Source organism: Saccopteryx leptura, chromosome 4, assembly GCF_036850995.1.
Source record: "Saccopteryx leptura isolate mSacLep1 chromosome 4, mSacLep1_pri_phased_curated, whole genome shotgun sequence".
Classification (NCBI taxonomy): Eukaryota; Metazoa; Chordata; class Mammalia; order Chiroptera; family Emballonuridae; genus Saccopteryx; species Saccopteryx leptura.
Genome location: NC_089506.1, coordinates 25,256,908 through 25,281,405, shown reverse-complemented (window position 1 = coordinate 25,281,405; position 24,498 = coordinate 25,256,908). Strand labels below are relative to the sequence as shown.

Below are 24,498 nucleotides of genomic sequence, written 5' to 3'. Positions count from 1 at the left end.
AGAAAAGAGCAATACACTGCACTCCAAAACACATTACACATGACTATTACGGCTGTTTGTGCGTGCACATTGAGCAGGACACATGGTGGTTGTTAACGAAGCAGTGCTCAGGTATGCCTCCAAGAGTCCACACAGGGAACTTCTTTTTCAAGAGGTGTGCCAACAGCAGCACATTGTGTCTTTAACCCTTAAAAGACCTTACTGAGGGAGAAGCTGTATACCTGAACTATCTGCTTTCCTGCTGCTACATTGTTTGGGAATAGAAGTATAGGATAGTAATTGGAAAAGGCATTTGGTATTACTTCATTCCTGTCTTTGTAAAAGGCAAAAGCCAAATTCTAAATACATGAATTTTTTCCCCCAAAGACACACAGTGGCAGGGCCAGGAATAGAAGCCAGGAGGGTCAAAATTTGGTCTAAAAAATTTCACCACATGGACTTATATTTTCCATTAGTTATGCTCTTGAATTTCTTGTTGCTTTGGTTATTATTATTGTTTTAAAGGATCTCTATCTCCTTTTCTACTAACTTTATACTCTCTCCACCACTTATGTAATATTTAGTAAACATTTCTGCCACAAAGCTAAATAGGGCTTTGGGGCATCAGAACCTACTTCTGTTAATTTTTTTTATGCCATTCCTGTATGGTGCAGGGAATGCTCAATGCCTTTTTCAAATTGTGTAAAAAAACAAAAACGGGGGGGGGGGAAGAACACAATTCCTGGGGCCTTTAGTTAATTTTAATTTATCACTCCCTCAAATAACAGAGAGCCAATTAGATGATCACTCTACAGTGTTGAGCTTGGTGTGCAGCTGCCAGCCAGCAGGTACAGGCACTCCGGGGACTGGAGGGCAGCACGGGAAAGAGAACTCCGAGTGTGAGCCCACAGCCCTGGCAGACCTGACTGTGGAGGCACCAGGATGGCAGGACTCATAGGACCTGCATGGGGTCAGATGGAGTAAGGAAGAAATGGGGCAAAGGAGAAGAATAAAAATAAAAACCCCTAGAAATGACACTTTCTAGTCTTGAAGCAAAAATTCCTAATTAAATTTCACCAGATGGACCAGCCAGGGCACACAGGAGAAGCGCCCATCTTCTTCTCCATCATTCTTCCTCTCCTTTCTCTCTGTCTCTCTCTTCCCTTCCCGCAGCCAAGGCTCCATTGGAGCAAAGTTGGCCCGGGCACTGAGGATGGCTCCATGGCCTCCGCCTCAGACGCTAGAATGGCTCTGGTTGCAACAGAGAGCAATGCCCCAGGTGGGCAGAGCATTGCCCCTGGTGGACATGCTGGGTGGATCTCAGTCAGGCGCCTGCAGGAGTCTGTCTGCCTCCCTGCTTCTCACTTCAGAAAAATACACACAAAAAAATAAAATAAATTCACCAAGTGGAGCCCTTTAGGAGCTCCTGGTGTGGTGGAGTGGCAGGGGCAGGATGAGAACAGAGGTTCAGGAGTCTACATTTCTTCCCTTGGTCACTGATTAGAGAGATACCAGTGCAGTTCAAAAATATGACAAGGTCCTTCTTACACTTCACAACATGTGGTAGAGGGCTATTCTCTCACAAAACCATCAGTCTGGGCCTGGATAAAGCACCTGATATGGAGAGGGAAGAGTAGGAGCTGGAGCCATCCTGGTTTCAGGTCCTGCCTCTGCCATTTGCCTGTGTAGTGACTTTGGACAAGTTAATTTCTCATTGACAAAATGCTTATGATACTAACACATGCCTCGCAGGGTGACCCTATGGAGTAAATAAGTCGTGAAATAGGTCGGCCAATAGCCAAAGGGTTTAACAGCTTGGGGAACAGACGGAGTCTGCACATTTACCTCAGACTGGTTAATGCTTGGAGGTTTACTTTTGACTAATTTCATGGCATTAAAAATTTAGATTCTAAAAACTTGCCATCTCTTAAGGAAATGAGAATTCACAGATTTCAAAAACACATATATCAAATAGAACATCAAGTATCAATGATACTGAGAGGCACTCTGTATAGTAGGGGGTTCTCTCTGCCTTGGGTCCAGGAGACTCAGGCAAATCACCTAAAGTTTTCATAAATTAAAAGCCAGAAGATATAGGGTTAATTTGGTTGCACAATGTTCACAGCAAAACAATTTATCCCAAACAAATTTCTCTTGCCTCTGTGCAACAATTTGACAAATGGACTTTTTTTTTTTAAAATTTGTTTCTTTCACATAAACTTTGGAACACATAAGTATGAAAATTCATATTGGGAAGTGATAATAAATTTCCTTACACATTTTCATGAGGATGTGACTTGATTTTTCTCTCTAGAACCCTCTCCGTCTCTTGCCTTTTCCTCCTACCAGTCAGTAACAATTTAAGGGTTAAACTCGAGAGATATTTACAGAAACTCTTTCCAGAGCATCATTATGCCATGCCTACGTGAACACTGCTAATGATCTATATAGAAGGCTTGGTTAAGTCTTCAATAAAATTAGTAACATGCCCATGCATACATATTACTGCATTTACAGTTTTATAGGTAAGTCTGTGAGCCTAACTATAATTTCATTTCATGGGAAGTCATTCATATCAGGCAGCTTCAATTTCAAATAATTCAAAGGGAAATTGGTACTTAAAATTGGAATTTCTTCTGGCCATAAGCTCTAACAAGGAAATAAGCAGAGGAAACATGCATCAGTCATTCTAGATCTGAAGCAAACACTACTCTAATTTATTTTTACTATTGGTGGCTACATTTCTTCATTGTAGGTCAAGAAAAGCATAATACACACTTTTCATTTCACGAAGAGGTTATTACTTTCTATCTATTCTCTTTAATTTAATGTTGGCTTAGGCTCATTATGCATCATACGCTTCCTATTGAACTTCTGCCTAGCCACTACATTTTTCAAATTAAATTAATAATTCAAAAACACAAAGGTTACTGTAAACAATTTAGTTTCCTTTTCTACATGTGATTTCCTGCTGTGCAGTAAGCAATATAAAAAATTAATTTAAATCTAAGAGTCTTTAGAAACTATTAAATATTGAGTCACTAATCCTTTGCTTTAGGATTTTATAATTGTTTGAAGAAAATTGAATTAACCTGTAGGTTAATTTAAATTTTCAATTCCATTAGAGAAAAGAACAACAAAACAACTTTCTTTTACCAAAATTATATGTACATGCAATTATGGTTTCTGTTAAAATTTAAAGACATTCAGGATTTCAGTTTAACATCTTGGGTCTCCTTATGGAAATAATCTCAAAGACTTACATGTTGTCTTGACTTTCTGCACCTCTGAGATTTTTAAAGGAGTTCTGTCAATGCCAGTTTTAAATGGGACCCATTTAATGTCTGACTTTTAATTTTCAACTTACCTTTACAAATGTAGATAGGTTTTTCTTTTTTTTTTTTCCACATATAACAATCCATATGGCTACTGAGCCCTTTGAAATGTACTGGGAGACTTTCTCCTTACTCCCATTTCCATGTGCACCAAAGCACACTCACAAACATACACACACTAGAATCTCACTACACTCAGAATTCATGATAATTTTGTCATAGATTGAATGTGCCTTGATACTGTCAGCAAAATACATATCTGATGAATAAATAACTACAACCGATTTTTTAAGCATTTAGAAATCAATACAAATAAGTTATGCAGTAGTAACCAATGATTTTAAAATTACTTGTAAGGATATCTGCTACATTTACTTACTCTGAGAATATGCCTAAAAGTTCTAAAATCACCCTCTTTTAAAATAGTCTATAGTTTGGGTTATTCTATAATGACTTCCTATCATATGTTAATTTATATATGACATACTCACTCTGTACTTCCTCTAACTATCGAAGCTTTGAGTGCTTTTCTACCCCCTCTCCATAAAGTCTATAAGTTGATTATGGACTGCCTGTACACACACACACACACACACACACACACACACACACACACACACACACACACACGCGCGCGCGCGCTGATGAACACAATCCTTTCAAGTAGAAATTTAGTGTCAATACGTCAAATCTGAAGCTGACTAGCCTTGGCAATATTTTCCTGGATAGTACTATAAATATGTTTTATTTCAAGGCACATGGTTACCTTCAAGAAAGTCATATAAAATGAACATTGTTCCTTTCTTATATACTTTCAATCAGTTTTTATAAATCAATAAAATGCCCCATAGGACACTCTGACCAGAAAGGTTGCATCAAATTCTGATCATGTAATTTAAGCATTATAAAACTTGAACATTCTTTTAAAATGTTATTTTTCAACTGAAACTGCCATTTGGTGTGTTAAAAAATGTTTCTCTTTAAAGCCAAGGAATATCTTTTCTTTTAAAATTTATGTTACGTGTTTCAGATTTATGAACAATTAAATTTTAAATGTTACTAGTGTGGTGATATATTTCTTTTTTATTCTTTGTGTGGCCCTCATTGCTACTTGAACATAAAGTTCTCAGAACAATAGAAAGTTATTTTCTTGTCCTCTATGAGAATTTGCAGAAATAAAAATTGAGAATTGAAAATACGGAGATTAGGAAATTAATTCTGGGCTAGACCAGTGTGGAACGCAGTTTCTGATGGGAAGTCCTTGCTTTTCTGGGCAGGAGACAGCACAAAGCACTGTCATTAGAGATTTTGTTCATAAATGTGTTTCCTAGCCATCTTTTTAAATCAGGTTAAATATGAATGCTGCTTTCCTGGCTGTCTTCCAAAAGTGCCACTGAAAGCGTACTAAAGAATTTATTTAAGGAATCACGTTCTGATTGAATACCTAGTGTGGTTCTTTCTAAATAATATCCTATGAAAGAAAGTTGTCTAAAAGAGAAATTGACGATTTCTCTGGTTACAACTGTCATATCCAATGGCATTATTATTTTTAGAAATAGCTTCATTTTTGATGATTTTCTCTATATTGGGCCCTAATGTTGCCTTCAGTGCACAATGAATCTATATAATACCACACATTTAAGTATAATGCAAATATTCAGAATTTTCATTCAATTATAAAATAAAATTTCATTGTATTTATACAGTTTCATGGATTTGCTAAATCTATACTATTTGAATACAAACACATTTCTAAAAGCAATGGCTTTAATATATTAAGTAAAATTCTAAAAAAAATTCTATTATTTCCCTTTTACTTTTACTTCCTATATTATCTACTTTTAGAAAATTAGCCTGTAGCTATGGAGAAGAAAAGTCTGTTCACTAAATGCATATAATTTTAAGATCTGTCAATAAAGTGAAGATTATATTTGAAAATTTAGTAATATCAGTTTACCAATTTTCACAACAGAAAATAGTCAAAACATAATCTTTGATATGTAGTCTATGCAAAAATAATAATAAGTACCACTTCACTAAATAAACAATTAAATATTATGGGTCTAATCTCCCACTGATGCATATGGAATCTATTTTTCCAGAAAGTTTATTCTTCTATGACTGTTAACACAAGGAACAGAATCCTATTCTCTGTGTGTATATGAATAAGGGTGAATCCCTTGTTTTAGGGCCCCAAATGACCAGCTCCTATAACTGTTTCTTGTGTTACATAAATTTACACTGCAATCAGCTATGTCTAATATTATTTAGAGTGAGCAATTGACAATCTAAATCAGAGGTGGACAAATCCAGCCCACCACTTGCTTTTGTAAATATTTTTAACAGCACACGGTCATGCTCATCAGTTTATGCACTTTCTATGGCTGTTTTTGTGCTATGATGGCAAAGTTAAGTAGTTGGGATGGTGATGATGTCACCTGCAAACCTTTTAGGATTTACTCTCTGATCCTTTACAGGAAAGAAAATTGCCAACCTTTGATTTAAAAGAATAGCTTCATGGAATCCATTTGAAATGCAATGCTTTGGAAGCTCCAAAATTAAAAGCTATTGTCCCAATTCACAAAAGAAGGACAAATATGTACTTTAAATATCCATACAATTATATTCAATGTGAATTGGGCTGTTTAGGAATGATGTCCAAAACTTCATGAAGCCATAGAAATTCATCAAAATGTCTCAGTTCTGCATTTAAAAGTATATATTTCTAGAGGTAAACTTTTACATTTCAAAGTAAATAATATATACTAAAAAACCTATTTTCCCCTAAAATTATCATTGAAACTAGCAGTAAAGAAACACTAACATAAATAAATGATTGTTTAAACTAGTTCTTAATCCCTTATTTTCTAAGCAACAAAAATAGAAGGCAGGCTATCTCATTTGCTGTGAAATGTTTGCTTGTTTTAAATTTTCCTACTCAGTGCTTTTTTTATACTTAAATGCAAACTGCTGGTTAATGAAGAAAAACATCTGAACTCTTTTTATTTTGTTTATTTGTAATAAATACATTCTGAAACCAAAATTCACTTACCATCATTTCAAGTGCGTATTGGTTACAACTTAGCAACATCTTTTTCAGGATGTTGTCATTTTATAAAGAAGATGGACTGTTCAGTGGAACGCTTTATTTTATCAATAAAAGTGAGACTTTTAAATGCCTTTATTATAATTGCACTGCTTGATATTGACTGTCATTTCGTATCACATTATTCAATGTCAATTTCAGAAACATCGGGAGCCTCACACACCTATTAGAGTCTCAGAGCCAACTAGTCACGAACGGAGGAAGTAATACAATCTCTTTGGTTAATGGTCTCATGCGACAGGCAGAGGCAGTCAATGTTAGACCTGGTCAAACACATCTAGCTCTAGGTGAAATCTGAGGGGAGATGCAGCAACAAGAAAGCAGCACCGACTGAGCATGCTCCTATTCAGGCAGAGACAGAAAGGGAGTGGACGTACTGTAGAAGCTGGCCATTACGTAGTTTTGGCAACGATCACCAGTAAACTCATTTGGGCACCTGAGAGAAGAAACAAAAAAAAACAATGGTAGAAAAAACAGAGAAAAAGAGAAGAGGTGAATATATGCTAGAAAGAAGCTCCTTCAGTGTCATTTGATCGAACTTGGTGAGTTCACCCTCAGGAACTGAGTCTTTGTCCTAATTCCAGCTTTCAGACTCTGGCTTTTCCTCCCAAAGGGTTAACAGTTTGGACCAAATGTAGTTCCTTGGGTTTGTATGACAGAAAGATCCCAGCATTTTAAGTGACTGCTTTCTTTCAACAGGAGTCACTTAAAATTATATCTGACATTTTCTTCACCTCAGTTTTTTCCATTTCACAACTTGAGTCAAAAATGTTAGAAGGAAATTTATTTTTTTTTTTGGTTGGCCTGCCTGCTATGGTTGCTGGCACCATTGGCCATCCTGGTGGGTCCTTCTTTTAAATTTATGAACCTTTGGGGACCATGGTGAAAGACAGCTGAACAAGGTCAGATTGAATGGCTCAGGCCTCGAGTCATTAAACCATAATTAGAACAAAGGAATCAGTTACAACTGAGCTATAAAAACACCAAGTGGTAGCGCTTGTTGCTGTAGTTTGGGGGAGAAAGCAAATTTCAGATTATTTTAACATACTTTCTTGGTTTTGGACTTTCATGGGCACATTCTCAGTACATCTCGCTCCAGTGAATCCAGGTTGGCACCTAGAGGGCAAACATGGGATAAGCAATGGAACGCTAAAGACAGTGAACTTTCAGACTGGCAACTTTCCTCCTATGGAATACTGAGATCCTACCAATGACCTGGTGACTGCACAACATAAAGAGAAGAGAAAGAGAAAACATTTAGAAAACCATGTCCCATGAAAACTGTGGCGTATATATTTTTGTTGTTATTTGCTTCAGTCTTCGTTAAGTTAACTGAAACTCAACTAGAGTGATGTTGAAAAGTTGAATAGGGGTGGCAAGTCCCGGGCAGCTAAGTCATTTTCCCTTTGCCGTTTCCTTATTCCCCACTGATCGTCGACTCTTCCTATGTTAATCGGGTGATCACTTGGTAAGGTGTATAAATGTCTAACTGCTATGTTTACACCTGAAACTAGTATAATACTTATGTCGACTGTAACTGAAAAATAATTAAAGAAAACCTACTGTTTTGGTAAGAGCTTAAGTGATTCTATCCATACTCTTCAATCATTTAAGTGATTCTGAGCTTTTACTTTTATAGACATTCAATTTTGTACTTATTTCAAAGGTTATAAGTTATTAAGTTAAGTCATCAATTTCCAAATAGTTTTGCCTTAAAAGCAAAATGACGTCAGTATAAGTTGAGTACTTTCACATCCTAATGCTAACTGACAAGAAAAACTGCATTCCCTGTGTTTTTTAAAAATATTACAAATTATGTCTCATTTTAGTTGTTGGAAAATAAAGCAGCTTTTTTTTATTTTTTATTATTATTTTTTTTGTATTTTTCTGAAGCTGGAAAGGGGGAGGCAGTCAGACAGACTCCCGCATGCACCCGACAGGGATCCACCCGGCACACCCACCAGGGGGCGATGCTCTGCCCATCTGGGGCGTCGCTCTGTCGCTACCAGGGCCACTCTAGCGCCTGGGGCAGAGGTCAAGGAGCCATCCCCAGCGTCCGGGCCATCTTTTGCTCCAATGGAGCCTCAGCTGCGGGAGGGGAAGAGAGAGACAGAGAGGAAGGAGAGGGGAAGGGGTGGAGAAGCAGATGGGCACCCCTCCTGTGTGCCCTGGCTGGGAATCGAACCCGGGACTTCTGCACACCAGGCCGACGCTCTACCACTGAGCCAACTGGCCAGGGCTATAAAGCAGATTTTTATTAGAACAAATTTTACTTTATTCAATTATCTCAAATCAAAGACAAATACATTTTAAACACTTAAACATTAAAACGTCTTGATGTCATTTTGCTTTTAAGTTAAAACTATTTGGAAATTGTATAAAATTTACATTTTCCTCATATACATTCACCTATCAAAATTCTAGACGTGATATACTATTGTTCTTAAGGTTATATATTGGGGCTATTGTGTCTACCAATGGAAGTCATTTACAATTGCTCTTTTTGTGTTTTTATTTCAGTAACTACAGCATTTCAGATTAGATTCATTTTACCCAATATCATGCTCTAAGTGAGGCCATCAAAAGATTCTGAGAAGCAAACATACTTACAGATGCTCAACACGCAAAGTCATGATCATTGCTAATAGTTCATCTGTACCATAACCATCATGCAAAGCACCTGACATAATTTTGTTCTGATAACACATACTCATAATTTATAAACAACCACTTCTTCTCCAGAGTAAATAAAAATAAACACTGTCTTTTGGCATTAAAGAGTTGTGAATAAAACTATTCGTTTTTACTAATATAACGGTGATTTAAAAAATTCTCTTAAAGCCAAATTGAATGCCAACAATGTTATCTTATGATTTGGTATACACAGTTCTCCTGTTTTATGAAAAAAGCCTGCAAGATAAACTACTGGCAGTTCCAAATTTCCAGCCCATGCATACTTATATAAACTTAAATTATAAGTGATTATTAACATTAATATTGATGAGCTTAACAAACAGCAACATGTACTGACTGATAATAGCCCTTTTGAACTCTTTCAAACACTTTTATTTAAATGAACTGGTTATTTTTGGTTAGAATAGTTTTGCTGCAGTAAGTAGATGAGTGAGACAAATACAGAAATAAGAACTATAACCTTTGAGGCTGGGTCATTTCTCATCAAGATGTCATTCTCTATGGTTCAATAAGAATATCTTCACAGATATATAAGAACAATATATGGAAACCTACTTTCCATAGTACTTATCTGAAATAATTTATGATGTATTTGGGGGTTTTATTTGTGTATCTGTTTCTGAATCAGGAATATACATCCATATAGACAATAGAGATATATTCTATAATAATTATTTCATCTTATCTGTTTGCCTTCTTGAAAAAAATTAAAATCCTCATATTGATCACATAATAATCCACTTTTTTATACTACAAAGAATATAGAATAAGATAAATGAATACTCTGTGTGTGTGTATGTGTGTGTGTGTGTGTGTGTGTGTGTGTGTGTGTGTGTGTGTAGAGAAAGAGAGAGAACCATTTGAGGTGAGGAATGTACTTATTTAAGGATCATGAATTAACAAATAGCCGAGGAATCATGAATCCCTTAAGAGAAGAAGTATTTATGCATCTTTTTTTTTTCCTTTTTGGGGGGATTTTTCCAAAGTTAGAAGCAGGGAGGCAGAAAGACTCCCCGATGTGCCCAACCAGGATCCATCTAGCATGCCCACCAGGCGGCGATGCTCTGCCCATCTGGGCGTTGCTCCTCTGTGGCCTGAGTCATTCTAGTGCCTAAGGTGGAGGCCATGCAGCTGCCCTCAGTGCCCAGGCCAAGTTTGCTCCAGTGGAGCCTTGGCTGCGGGAGGGAAAGAGAGAAATAGAGACAAAGAAGAGAGGGAATGGTGAGAAGCAGATGGGTGCTTCTCCTGTGTGCCCTGACTGGGGATGAAATCCGGGATTTCCACACGCTGGGCTGATGCTCTACCGCTAAGCCAACTTGGCAGGGCCACTCATTTATGCATCTTAAATGACAGTTTTAAGATCAGAGGGCACAGAACAACTAAGTAAAGGAGATCAAAAATTTTCCCCAATCAATTTTCTAATTAGTATGAAATTCTAAAATAATGTTTCCTAGGAAATTAGCATAATAGGATGGTGGTTTATCTCTACATAAGATGTTATAGAATACTTGGCACAGTCACACTAGATCTTAAAGTATGTCAATTCTTTCTGGAAATGTGAGCTATGTCTGAACCAGAACTACCTTTTTACTAATGTTGATCTTCACTCAGATAAATTTTCTTAGTGCAAAGTCTTATTTCTTCAAAGTATGGTCCATGGACCAAGAGCACCATCATCTTTTGGGTTCTTGTTACTTGAAAGGCAGAATCTCAAGCCTCACTCCAGAACTAGTGAATAAAAATCTGCATTTTAACAAGATCCCCAAGGGATTTGTAGGTAGATTAAAGTGTAAAGTGTCAGGGACCCTGACCTGGGAAGATGAAGTCCAAGGTCCTCTGTCTTGGAACCACTGTATTTTGCTGCTTGGATGTAAGCAGCCCCACTGGGTTTTACTGGGCCTCAGTTTTCCTCAGTGACAAGATTAAGGCATTTAGCTATGTGATTATCAAAGGTTTCTTTTACCACAAAGGTTCTGGGAATTAAAACTCATCCTAACATGTGGAATCATTGTACAAAACCCCAATGTCATTTCCTCTGAGGACATTGCCAGTCAGGGAGGATTCAAGAACATCTAAAATATACTGTTGATGGAATACATTTTTAAGACAACCAAGGAGGTAAAACAAATTTCAAAACCTATTCCCAAGCAATTCAATTGTTCAGCAACAAAGTCACTGTGTGACTTTTGTGGACACCTAGAGTTGTTGCCAAATCAATGGAAGGAATTAGAAACTGAGGTAGTTTCTACATAAGCAAACTGCAGACTGTATAAATTGTGGAGAAGCATGTGCAGATGAAAACACCTGCTCTCTGAGCTTTGAATAAACTCTATGGAATTATTTCTGATAAAATAAGGCAAATATGTATTTTCCGATGGCTTTAGGCGACCCCTGTGTTTTGGTCGTTTGACCCCCGCCGGGGTCGCGACCCACAGGTATATAATAAAATATGTATTTCCGATGGCTTTAGACGACCCCTGTGTTTTGGTCGTTCGACCCCCACCGGGTCGCAACCCACAGGTTGAGAACCACTGAAAAAAGGGGACTGTCTGGCTTTGACTTATTTCTATATTAGCATTATAGGTTAAGCATGAAATCTATCACTTTCCTTGGAGATGAGAATATGGTAAATTTAATCTGATTTTGAACAACATGCATTGGCATGAATGAGCAAATTCCAAAAGTTTTATTTCTTAGAAGAACCTGACTGAGTAACAATCAAGCCCTTACTGTCGCTTCAAAAATGCACATATACCATTTCTTCCATTGATTAGATTAGAAGAGAAAAATAATTTTTTCAAAAATTTTAGTAATTGCTCATAATGTGATAAAAGATCTTTGCTCTATATTTGTTCTCAATGAGATGAAAATTCGGTTTGTCTGAACTTGGGTGTCACTTCTTCCAACTACCCCTGACCGGTACCTCCCTGTCTCCCACTCCCACACCTGGTTGAGGATCCCGGCAGGCTCTCGTATTTCACCCTTCCCTATCTCTTTGACTGCCCTCATCTATCTGTATTGTGATTAGCTTTTTGTGAGGACAGAGACCATATTTTGATCATTTTGTATCTCTAATGTTTAACACAATGCCTGGCTTGTGAAGGGCTCTCATAAAATGTCTGTTAAACTGACCCTAAGATAAGATCAGACTGCAGTGACCAAAAAGACTGTATCAGAGATTTTCATAGAGTCAATTGACTTGCCAACTGCAGGTCAATATTGAAAGTCTGGCTTTTATTTTTTCAGTTTATGACTGATTCTTCTCTGTAGACTCCTAAATAACTTTTTTATGGGAGCCCCCAGTACCCTCCTCACAGACTTCCTCTCCTATATCGGAAACTTTAACGTTGTGTTTGGAATTTGAAAAGCCTTTATAACTCTTTAATGGTATGTCTAACTACCTCAAAGTTAAATCCTGTTACTGAAATACCAGTTTACTTAGGATTCAGTAAAGCAAGTACAGTCTAGGATCCAAATCTTCCACAAAGTATCAATGAAATATAAGTTGTCCTTAATAAAAAGCCTGTGACTATCCTGATATGTTTACTGTGTAATCACCCATAAAGTTATCTGTTTAATGCTAGGTGTATTTTTTATATTCTAATTGAATAAATTCTTTCCCTTTATATTTGGTGGGGATGATAAATATATTCTGATATTTACAGACCCCACCCCCCCAAATTTCTGGTTATTTGAAGTTTGCTAGTTTTATAAACCATTATAAATGTATTTGAAATTATAAACCGTCCTCAGACAGCCTCTGTCTTCCTTTATTTCTTGGTTTCATTAATTTTCATCAGGTCTTCCTCTGATGAAGTGGAAAGGAGACAAGATCCACATCTGATATTTCCTCTCTCCAGTCATCACTCTACAGTGAAATCTTTGGACAATTTTAAATGCCTTGTATAGAAAAAGAAGCATTCTAATTGTCTTTTCATTCTACCTCAATACTAGTTTTGGTATTACTGTTATACTGGAAAACACCTGAAATAATTACTTGGTATTTACATCTATAAATGAAAAAAAATGAAAAAGCCAACAAATACATACTGAGGAACATCAGTGGGGGTAAGTGCTGGACATTCAAGGCCTTTGCTCTCACTATGAACAAATCATGGGGCTGGCTGTGTATACACTCACTCAAAGAGTGCTGTCTGTTTGTCTAGAGCAGTGGTAGTCAACCTGGTCCCTACTGCCCACTAATGGGCATTCCAGCTTTCATGGTCGGTGGTAGCAGAGCAACCAAAGTATAAATAAAAAGATAGATTTAACTATAGTAAGTTGTTTCATAAAGATTTATTCTGCCAAACTTAGCAAAAATCTGACATAAAGTACTTGGTAAGTAATTATTATTATATGCTTTAACTTGCTGTAACTCTGCTTTATAAATTTTATAAAGTTACTTCCCTACTTTATAAATCACCATTACTATGGAACCGGTGGGCGGTTAGAAAATTTTAGTACTAACAGAGATACAAAAGTGGGCAGTAGGTATAAAACTGTTGACTACCCCTGGTCTAGAGTATTATATTGCAAACATTTCTCGCCCCTTGGCCTGTTCATCATTCTGGTGAGGACTCACCCACTCACTGGCTGAGTATCTGTGTTGTAGATTATTCTTTCCCAAATGTACTGTCACTATTAGTCTGCATTTTTCCATGATGACCCTCATTCTATTATCTATCTTTAAGTGAAATTTTTAGAGGTTTGTATATGCTTTTCTAATTTGTGTTTTAGTTTCTTTTATGACATCATCTGAAAAAGACATTTATTTTCTCAAGGGAATGCCTTTTTCAACATCATTAAAGAAAATATTAAATATAAAATGTTCCAACAACATTTCCTTCAGATCCAACTCTGAACCACCCCATCACCGTTCAGCTAATATGTATCATTCTTTTTTTTTTTTTTTTACTACTATCTGGAGACTATTTTTCAATCCATGCGATAATAGGATACAGACAGTGGCCACACTAGACTCAGAGGCAAGTACTGAGGGAGGAAAAACCTAAGCCGTCCTGGCTCTCGTTGTTTTTCAGAGTCTACGACAGAGAACTGCAATCATGAGGATGGCCGTGTTTATGCATTAACCGTCCTTGTTTGAACCTTGGTGCCCTTCCCAAAGCTCTGTTTGCACAGCTTGTTCTGAAATGCTCTTCTGGACATGAAAGCCTCTGCCACTGTTTACTCTACATGATGCATCTGGAGGTGTGGGGTCAAACGATCCAATCGGATATGGGATCAATCCGCATCTCATACATCTCCACACCGTGTGTGACACAATGACATATTGGCTGCTAACTTGTGGTGGGGTCTTCCTCTCTGGAGGAGACCCTTTCTTGTCTCAAGAGACAAAATTCTGTAAATTCAGAACTTGACAGTTTTGTCTACGCCACTAGCTGCATTTTTTTTGATGATGCACATAAATATTCCCATTTTACTTATATCATTTGATATAAAATTTTTTAAATGGTGCATTTCATTTTTAAATAGACTGCATGCCTCTCAAAGTGAGGGCTGTAAGCACATTTTTTTCAGTCTCTGACTCTGACTAGTTGAGGTTCCTCATTTTGCCTTCCCTTCCTCCCTAAATATCCTTCACAGCACTCAGCACACCCCTAGAGCTATAACTAAATTAATTACTTGAGATACATTTTCCCCCTCAATAACCTACAGACTCCATGAGGCAGAGACCAGCATGCTTTCATTCAGGCTCGCCTCAGACAAGGAGCTCAGTCAATACCTGGGGCTCTCTTGCTGATTTTAGAACAAAGGAAGTGAATCTATTAAGACTACTTAGCCAGTGCACCTGATTTCAGGCAGAACTACACCTAAATTGGTTTCTGTCAAAACAAAAGGATTTCCTCTAGTCAATTAGTGAGTGGAAATGAAAATGGGTTGATATAAACCTAGAAGCATATAGCAGGATTCTAGGGAAATGAGGCACAGAAGAGATAGAAGACGCAATCTTCTGAGGAGTTGATGATCTTGACCTGAGCCAGGGCCTCGCTCCTCTCTCTGTCACAGATGCTTGTGATCCGTTAAATATCACAGGGCAAATTGATAGACAACTGTCGCACCCATTCTGAAGAATGAACTCTTCTAGGGCTGGAGTTGGAGTATAATTAGCAGTCTGCTCTTATGGACCATAAGTTCTAACTCAATATATATATATCCCTTTCATCTGTCCCAAACTTCTCTTTCTACAGCCAGGATGATGAGGCTGCAGGACACACTGATGAATTTGAATCGTCAGGCCCCTTCTCAGTATGTTAATCTAGCTGCTAGTATTACAAATATTATCATCACCACCAGTATTATGCCAGGATTTTATAAAACTTTAACCTTAGCTAGTGTCTTTGACTTTTTCTCCCCATCTTACCTTGTCCCCAAATATCTCTAGCCTGTATAGAAATCTGTTTTCCCTTCACATCTGCTATGGTCATGGAGTCACTCTCCTGCTACAGAAGTTACTGTGACTCCCTGTGAGCTATGACAATGTCCGAAGTCCTCTGCCTGGCCTCCAGAGCTCAGAGACTGGCTCAGTGTCTAAGAGAGGTTTTTGTTCTGCTTCTCAGAATGGAGCGGCTGGTTTAGATATGCGTGGCACCGTGTCTCACAGAAACCATGACTGCGACTTCAGTGCCCGCTATATAAAAAAATGACTACATAAATAATAGCTATGTTTATAAAGTCTTCTCCAGCTTATTTCATTCTTTTCCTTTCCTCCTTTAAATTCTCATTACCATAATAATCAGTGTTGTACCACTTGGGATATACTCACTCTAATTGAGTCCTTATTTTAGCTACTTAATTTTCCTAAACAGACTAAGTTCCTAGGGACCGAGACTGTGTTTTGTTTTTTCTCTGAATTTTCAAAAATGCCCCCAGCATAGATGTAGCTGTTTTATAAACAAATGTTAATTACTCTTTCACTTGTTTAGTTGAATTTATTAGAACATTGGTTGTGACCTAATCTGTCTTTATATATTTTTCATAACTATTTCCTACAATAATACAATATAGGCCCTTACATAGACTATACAATGTAATAAAAATTAACTTTAAAAATTATAAGTTTGTGTTTGAAGGCACCTCCCGTCTTCCCAAGTGTGTTGTTTTTGTTTTTTGCTTATAAGGGATATAATGATGAGTGCTGTTAAGTGATCTGTCAAATGCAAAGTTATAAGACTAGCTGGTGGCCCCACCAAAGCAAGCAAAAGCTGCCAGAGTTAAATAAGATGAGGAACTGGGAATTGAACATGATAACACAGTCTGTTAAGACAGGTGCATATATTTTTCCAATGTCTACAGAGACAATGTAATACTACCACTTAGTTTTTATTATAAGAAAAAAAAATCGTGCTTTGCCAGCATTAGAAGTACTTTAGCAGAAATGAATTCATTTAATTTCACTAACTTTCTGGGAAGAAATTTGGAGAACATATTAACTCTGTTATAAATTAAATACCGTCCAGAGAGTTTGAAGTGAAAGGGCTCACGACTGTTCACCAAAATTGGTGGTAAAAACTCTAATCCCCTCCTGGGGAAGCCACGTCTGTCAATGGGACAATATAATGGGTTTATAAATGCAGCCTGGTGTAAAATCATTTTTAGATTTTAAAAATCACAGCAACAGAGTCCAAAGTAATTTTCTACTAATACTGTTCAGAAAAACAGTTATATAAGAATGAAGGGGGAAGCAGAGGAAAATTTGAACAATGTCACATTCAAACTGTCTTTTTTTTTTTTTTTTTGAACCATATGACTACATAGGGCATCAAAGGATAAAAGATAAAATGTTTCTTTTCTCATTTATGTAATCTGGAATAAAAACTATTATTTCCTCAAGCTAAATTTTAAATTACCATAAAGGAAAGAAATATAAAATATCTAAGAAATATATAAAATATGAACTACTGCTCAAATTCACACACAGTCCCCAGGGAAAGTCCAAGTAACCAGCAAACCTATCCTTAGAGGAGTGTTTAACTGTTTTATGGTTAGTCCATGGGGAACACCTTGTGCTATGTGGAGAGACCAAAGAGGTTTGCTGTAAAGTCTTCAACTTCAACTCCCAAGAAGACAACTGTGGATTAGGTGACCAGAGAGACTACTTGGAAACTTCCCTGCCGGCGGTGTCTCTGAGTCATGTCTTTACTCAGGGTTAAAGCTGATTTTGAATGATGTAGCTCATGCTTCAGCAATGTTTTGCTCTAGACAGATGGTCCATATGGAAACTATGAACTGACTTCACGTACAGGACTGTGATGAGCCAAAGCAACATTTTCATGTTTTCTGCTTCTATTCAATGGTCTAATGAACAATACATTATCCTCAGACATGGTCTATTATGTGCCTTTGTTTCAATTCTGAGTTGTGATTATTTTTAATGCTACAAATGCTTTTTACTAAAAGGATTATTATTATTATTTTTTTAAAAACCCACACTTTTGTTTAACAAAAAAGGCCTGAAATGTTTTGGGTGTTAAATATATTCCAATTTTTCCGTTAAGGTACTGGTTTGCTTTGATGCATCAATAAAGACATTGGCTAAAAGGGGCGGGGACTTATCAAAATCAGAAGTGTGAAAGATTTGCTTCCCAACAAGATCCAGTCATAAGCTTTAACAGCGTTCTGAAAGATTCTGACTACAAAAACTAAAAGTAGAATTATGATGCCAATTTTCTGAGAACTAGAGGATAACATACTTCTAGATAATGAGCTTGGGGGAGACAGCATGTTTGTTGACAGTTTACTGCTTTAATAATTATCAGAACAATAACAACCATTTCACTATAAGGTGTTTTAAAGTTTAGCAAGTATTTCTTTTTTTCCAGATTGGGCTTAAAATTTAATGAAAAACTGTGTGGGTGAAAAAAAAAATTGCAGTTCTTGGCACAAACCCAAAATGGAACAAATGAACAACACTTTTGCAATTGCATGTTTTGTGTAGGACGTGGGAGGGCTACAGAATAGCTGAAGTTAATATGTGGAAAATGGTTGCACTGGTCCCTTGGAGGTATTTGGAAACTATCACATGTACTCACTCAGCTTGTAAATCTCTGCAGAGGCTATGATGAAAAATGATCATGTTTCATTATTATAATGAAAATATAGTGGTCTCAGATGTTTTTCTAAATAAGCAAAAATATGAGACATAGATAATATGGGTACTTGGTTTAAAAAGGAGAAGGATTTAAGGAACTATATATTTTTCAAGGACATTTGTTAAAACATAGTTAGACTGTATGCCTGAGATTAGGACAGAATAACATGGTTTCTTCATCTAATGAATGAACCTCATATATTATAGGTTATAATTCTCAGCTTCTGGTATTTTCTATTTTGATCTGAGAAAACCACAAAATTTGTTCGCCCTTATTCACTATGACAAATAGAGGGGTGCCATGTTTGTGTTGTATTCACAAGTTGTCAGAACCAAAGACAAAAACTGACCAATTTTAATTATTTGCTCTAAGTATATAGATCTGAATATATTTATAATCAAAAAGTGAATCTTTATGGTTACTTTTAAAACAATAAACATTGATAGTCATGTGAAATAATTCAAACCTGAAAGAAATAATTTTTTCCTACATACTCTTTCACTTTTATCTTGAATAAATGTTTGAAAAGACTGACCTATTTATTTTATTTTGGCTTATAACTTTTACCTATCTCTATCAAAGAGATGTTTAGTAATAGAAGCACTCTTGTGATTCACTCCAACAGATTATATTGACTTATATAAGTTGCGTGATTGATAAAATCAGTTATATAACCATAAAAACTTGCGTTTTCCTGCGATCGCTTCTACTCTTTTGAAAGGATAGCTTTTGAGGGCAAAAATCAGGTTCTGGGAGATACTTCTTCAGGAGCTCCCATGAGACACTCTACAGACAGCCCATGTCTAGGCCAGCACAGGAAGCAGTGTAACAGTTCTTACGAAATGGCATTTGGTTTGGTGTTACGATTTTAAAATGTCTTTTAAGATGCACTTTATTACTTATAAACAATAAAATGCTTTTAAAACTGGTACATAAATATTTATATACTAGTTACATGATGTAACATTGAAATGGCCTTCTCGATTATATTTCTTGTGCTTTTTTCTCATTTCACATTGCTCTATTAGCGCTCTAACAAACCTGGTCTTCTGTGTCAACATGTAAGTCACAAACTAATGTGCTGGGGCAGAAGACAATGTTTATGATGGCATATTTCTCACATAAGACAAGCAGTGCTATTTTAAAACCATGGGACACAGATATTGGTCAACTACAAAATAAGTGTGTCTTTGTCATCATTTCAGTGAGACATTAATCATGTTTTACCACATCAAATTATATGGGTTCCTGTACACATGCAGCCTAAATATCAAGAGTAGAATTAAAATGCATGGCACAATAATCAATTGCTTTTTTGTGAAACCTACTAATTTTAACTATAAGGCTTAAATATTTAATGCACTCTAAATATCACTGTTTTATTCTGCCTGTAGAGAGAGAATAACTGTGATAATTCTGAATGGTGCATCCCCCTCTTCAGGTCATAAAACAGAATGCCGTTCTAAATGTATCTGTCATTAACTGCAGTGTATAAAAGAATGTCCTGCCTTCAGCACACGAGGATGCTACACACATAAGAATGCTAAATCCATTTCCAAATACATGCAATTTGCTTTTGTGATAGTGAAATCAAGCTAAATTTTATTTTTAAAAGTAGTTATGAAACAATAAGTTAATGTCAAGTGCAACAGCTGTGTCCGTAAAGAACCTTCCTTCCTTTGTACCTTTCAGCTGTCTATTTGTTATGCAGTTGATCGCTAGGGTAAAAAGGAACATTATCTTACAGTGTAATTCACAGCCTGGATGGAGAAGTAGGTTTCAATAATTGTAGGCCTCTATGGTATTTGCACAACTCTTCTAGGTAACAATGATCAACACCATAAAGAAAGCAACTTTATAAATATGAAGGCAAAAAAAAATTATAAACAGCAAAAAAAGAAACCAATTCTGGATATAGCAGAGATGACAAATGGTGTGGACTTTTCAAAACACTCTACAAATAAAAAGCATTATTCAACAGGATGCAACAAAATTGGAAAAAGAAGCAATAATGCATCATGAGACATGGAGCCATCTGAAAGAAGCTGTTATGGACACAAGGCACACAGAGAATTTCTTTTCTTACTTGCACAGGTATCTTGACGGGTTTGAAAGGTCTTTCACCATGAAGCACTCGCCTCCATTCACACAGAAAGTTTTCTCCTTCTCTGCACATTTCACAAGATGGCTTGTCCCGGTCGTAGATGTAGATGTAGCTGGATTAGAGAAAAAGAAGGGTAAAGATTTAGATCTCTCTTCCCCCTTTCTAGGTAGCTTCTATTCTTAAATTCTCTTAAAAGGAAAAGCCCACAGAAGGTAAGACAAACTCCACTAAACCTTCAGGTTTCATAAACAACAACAAACAAGTGAAGTAGTTGCTGAGTGTAATGAAATAGGATAAAATTATAAAAGGATAGTTATAATTAATTACTGTAATAATAAAAATAGGAAAAGGGGCTCAACATGTTTTATAACCAGTATTTTATCTTCTAAAGAAGTTGAAAAAGAGAAGAGCAGTGTCATTAAGTAAGTTAGCTTTTCCAGAAAGGCTCCAATCTAATGATACAAACTCATGTCAGTGCAACTTAATTTGGATATCAATTTTTAATAGCAATTAATTGATAAAACTATTTATTTTGAAATTATCTTTTATATGTATAGTGATATTTTTAGATACAACATATAGCAAAGAAATATAGGGTGGCTTACTTGTTCCTAATGAAAATTTATATATTAATTGAATATATATATTATCATATAGATCAGGAGCCATTCTTCTTAAAATTTCCATTCTGTTCTAATTTCTACTCAGAAAAAATTTTTGAAATGTCCAATTGCCATCATACTTTTGAGGAAATAGAAATACAGTCTACTATTGCTAAAAAATATAGAGTAAGCACTAAAATATTCACCCATTTTGAATCAGGAATAGAAATTAGTCTTAATTTTGTTTTATAATATCTTCATGTAATAAGCTTGATATTCACTTATCAAACTTCACAATTATCTGAATATGGAGCTGAAAATGATGCCTTCACCATTAGGTGCATGGATTAGATGAAGCCAAAGCTCACAGTCCTGAGGCTATAAGGGCATTTAGCATCAGAACTCCCCACATCACTGGGAACACCACAGGCAACGCCAGTCTCAACAAAAGAACAGTTTAATTTTCACCATGTTTGTCACCCATATTATCAGGACAACAAGCAAAACCAGTATGTTAAGCCAGTGGAGATTCTATTTATTCTCTCAGAAAAAAAGTGCATCTTTAGACAAAATTATTTTCTTATCTACTGATCATTCTTTGTGATTTTTAATCCTTGTCTTCCTTATTTTTATTTTGTTATTTGCATATGATAATCAGATGCCCATTTACTTTTATTTAACCTGTCTTGTATTAGTTTTCCATATTCTTTTGCCGTTTTTTATGCGAGAGAGAGACATAGACACACACAAAGAGCAACAGCAAGAGAAAGAGACAGACAGACAGAAGCACTTTAGTTCACTGATTGCTTCTCATATGTGCCTTGCCCAGGGGGCTCCAACCAAGCCAGTTATCCCTTGCTCAAGCCAGAAACCTTGAGCTTCAAGCCAGTGACCTTGGGCTCAAGCCAGAGACCTTAAGCTTCAAGCCAGCAATCTTTGGACTTAAGACATTGACCACGTGGTCATGTCTATGATCCCACACTCAAGCTGACAACCTCAGGGTTTCAAATACGGGACTGCAGCGTCCCAGGTCGATGCTCTATCCACTGTGCCACCACTTGTTCAAGCATGCTTTCCTTTCTCATTTCCTTCACAAGTCCTCTTTTTGTTTTGACTTTTAACCATATTTCTCCTTTAAACCTGCTTGAATTTTACTCTACCTGATGGAAATGCTCAATATCTGCTTATCCTGTTTCTGAATCACTCGAAGGCCTTTCTTGTCTCTTGTTCCCACATTTTAAAAGTAGGCATGTTTTTGGAGCATTTCACTGCTCCAAAACATGGCTTTTAGGAGTAACAGCAAAGGACAGCTGAAACGACTTGTACTTTGGAGACAGATCTGGCTCCAATCCCACCTCCAACTAGTTTGGTGTCCTTGAGCAAGTCATTTAATCACCCAGATGCTCAATTTTCCCATTCAGAAAACAAGGGTAATAGCACTCTTCACAGGATTTTTCTAGAGATTACAAATAATCTAGGTAAAAAAATTGGCACAAAATTGGCTTTCAATGAATAATAGCAGGTATTACTCCTGGGCAAATATGGAAGGTCTTTATTAATCAAGTAAAAGCTTAATAATGGAAATTTGGGGATTTCAAAGATTCCTGCTATTCTTTAGTTATTACTATGGATAATTAAGAAATGGTTAAACTTGACTTAGCGTGGTGAACATACAATGCAATATACAGATGATGTCTTATAGAGTTGCACACCTGAAACCTATATAGTTTTATTTACCAATGTCACTACAACAAATTCAATAAATAAAAAAATTTCAATTACAAATAAAATGGTTCAATTTATTATTATTATTATTATTATTATTATTATTGCAACAAAAAGTCCTTTTCAAAATGTATTTCAAGGTATCCTCACAAGTCTATAAACCGAACGAAAGGCAGCAGGGAGAGTGAGGAGAGACGATGTTATCCTCCATCATCAGCTGTATCCCACCGTCTTTATCAGGAGGAGGGGAATGTACTTAGCAACCTTGGGTCTGTAAAATTATAGACAGCATCTCTATACTTCATATAACATATAATTGAACACAATATTATATTTGTACGTGAAAAACTGTGTACGTAGGTGCTGCGTGCTAATATTTTCATCCATCGCAATTGCTTTTAAAAAATATTAGGAGCAAGTTTGCCTTCAATGTGGAAGGCTTTGTGCTTACAACTTTCAACTGCTGACAGGATTCTATGGGATGACAAATTGGGCAGGGTATCCCTGCTGTCCCAGGTGACCATGCAGAAGGGACCACCTGCAGTGTGCTGTCAGCACTCACACCCCTGCAGAGGAACTCTGAGCCTCTGGTGGATCCCAATGGTCCCTGAATCCCTGACAGGTTCCTAAGGATTACCCCTCACCCACACTGCACAGCAAACACTGCATTGGGCCCTTTCAGAACAAATCCTGAGTCTTTTGCTAAAAATAACAAAACCAACATTCCCTCCAAAAGCAGACACTGCATATAAATTGCAAACTAACAATAAAGATTAGCAGTGATATGACAGAGATGCATCATACCTGTTCTTTGCACTTTCTGATCTTGTGTTATCACATAAGCATGATTAATAAATGTGTGTTAATACTACAACCAATTCCCACTTTTTAGTCCTTTAAAACCATATTCCCCTAAAATGATTATGCTTTTAATGCTCTGTAGCTCCAAGTTATGACACGTTAATTTGAACAATTCTTAGGTCATTATTTGAAACTAGCAGTGGCTATTTGATAGGAAAATAATTCTTGCAGACGATGAAGTACCAACTATCTCATATGGTCATAAACTATTGTACTTGGCCCTTTAATCTGTTAATAGCTGTGAGAACAAAAGTGATCGTGAAGTTGTAAAGCAACAGCAAACTCCCAGATGAAGCAAAGGGTAAACTGACTGGGTACAGCTGTTCTGAACCAAAAGACGGAGACAGGAATAAGTTGTAGCTGTAAGAACTGGATGGACATGGTGATATGTGCACCCTTCAGGTTTTTGCCAGGTTTCTTTTATTCTCCTTAATTGAATGAAGAGTACATTCTGTCCTAAGCAGGGCCATCAATTTTGCAGTGATATGTTTTCTCTTTGGCTTACACAGGCAGTATTGCGAAGTCTGTCTATTTGGTAATCCTGCCCGAAATTAACGATACAGGCAAAACGGCTTCTTAAACCAACCTGTGGAAGCATCATTCTTTCTGGGAGCTTTGAGAGGAGTTCATGAGAGGTAAAGCTAAAGCTTTTGCAGGTAGAATGTGTTTCAGTATCTAAAAGATGACCCTCATAGTTCTTCCTGAGATTATGTGAAAAAGATCTCACTCGTTCAGTTTTTGATAAACCTTGCCTCTCTCTGCTTCGTGACTAGTCTGTCCTAATTTGGGAGTCTGTCATCTTCTAAGAAGTGCTAAATGAACAACAATTAGGGACACTGCAAAAGAAAACTTCAGTCCCTTCATATTTGCCACTTACAAGGACACACTTCCCTTAGATGCTCGTAACTACATTCTGAGGAAGAAAGTGTAAATAAAGCAGTAACTTGTTCCTAGAGAATTCACTTTGGAGTGTCTCACTCTT

The 24,498-nt window shown here is 36.6% G+C and overlaps 1 protein-coding gene across 10 annotated transcripts in view; it reads right to left on the bottom strand.

The window, feature by feature from the left end:
- NRG1 (neuregulin 1) overlaps nucleotides 1-24,498 on the bottom strand; it is a 1,068,557-nt gene that overhangs the window by 18,346 nt on the left and 1,025,713 nt on the right. For 5 of the 10 annotated variants that reach the window (XM_066380299.1, XM_066380301.1, XM_066380295.1 and 2 more), the window contains 2 exons: nucleotides 20,311-20,440; nucleotides 6,798-6,856 (listed from right to left, as the gene is read on the bottom strand). In XM_066380299.1, coding sequence (XP_066236396.1) covers nucleotides 6,798-6,856; nucleotides 20,311-20,440 — 189 coding nt within the window. Of the gene's footprint in view, nucleotides 1-6,445; nucleotides 6,857-7,468; nucleotides 7,537-20,310; nucleotides 20,441-24,498 lie in introns of those variants that run through there. The other 5 variants (XM_066380300.1, XM_066380296.1, XM_066380303.1 and 2 more) reach the window with 2 other exon arrangements.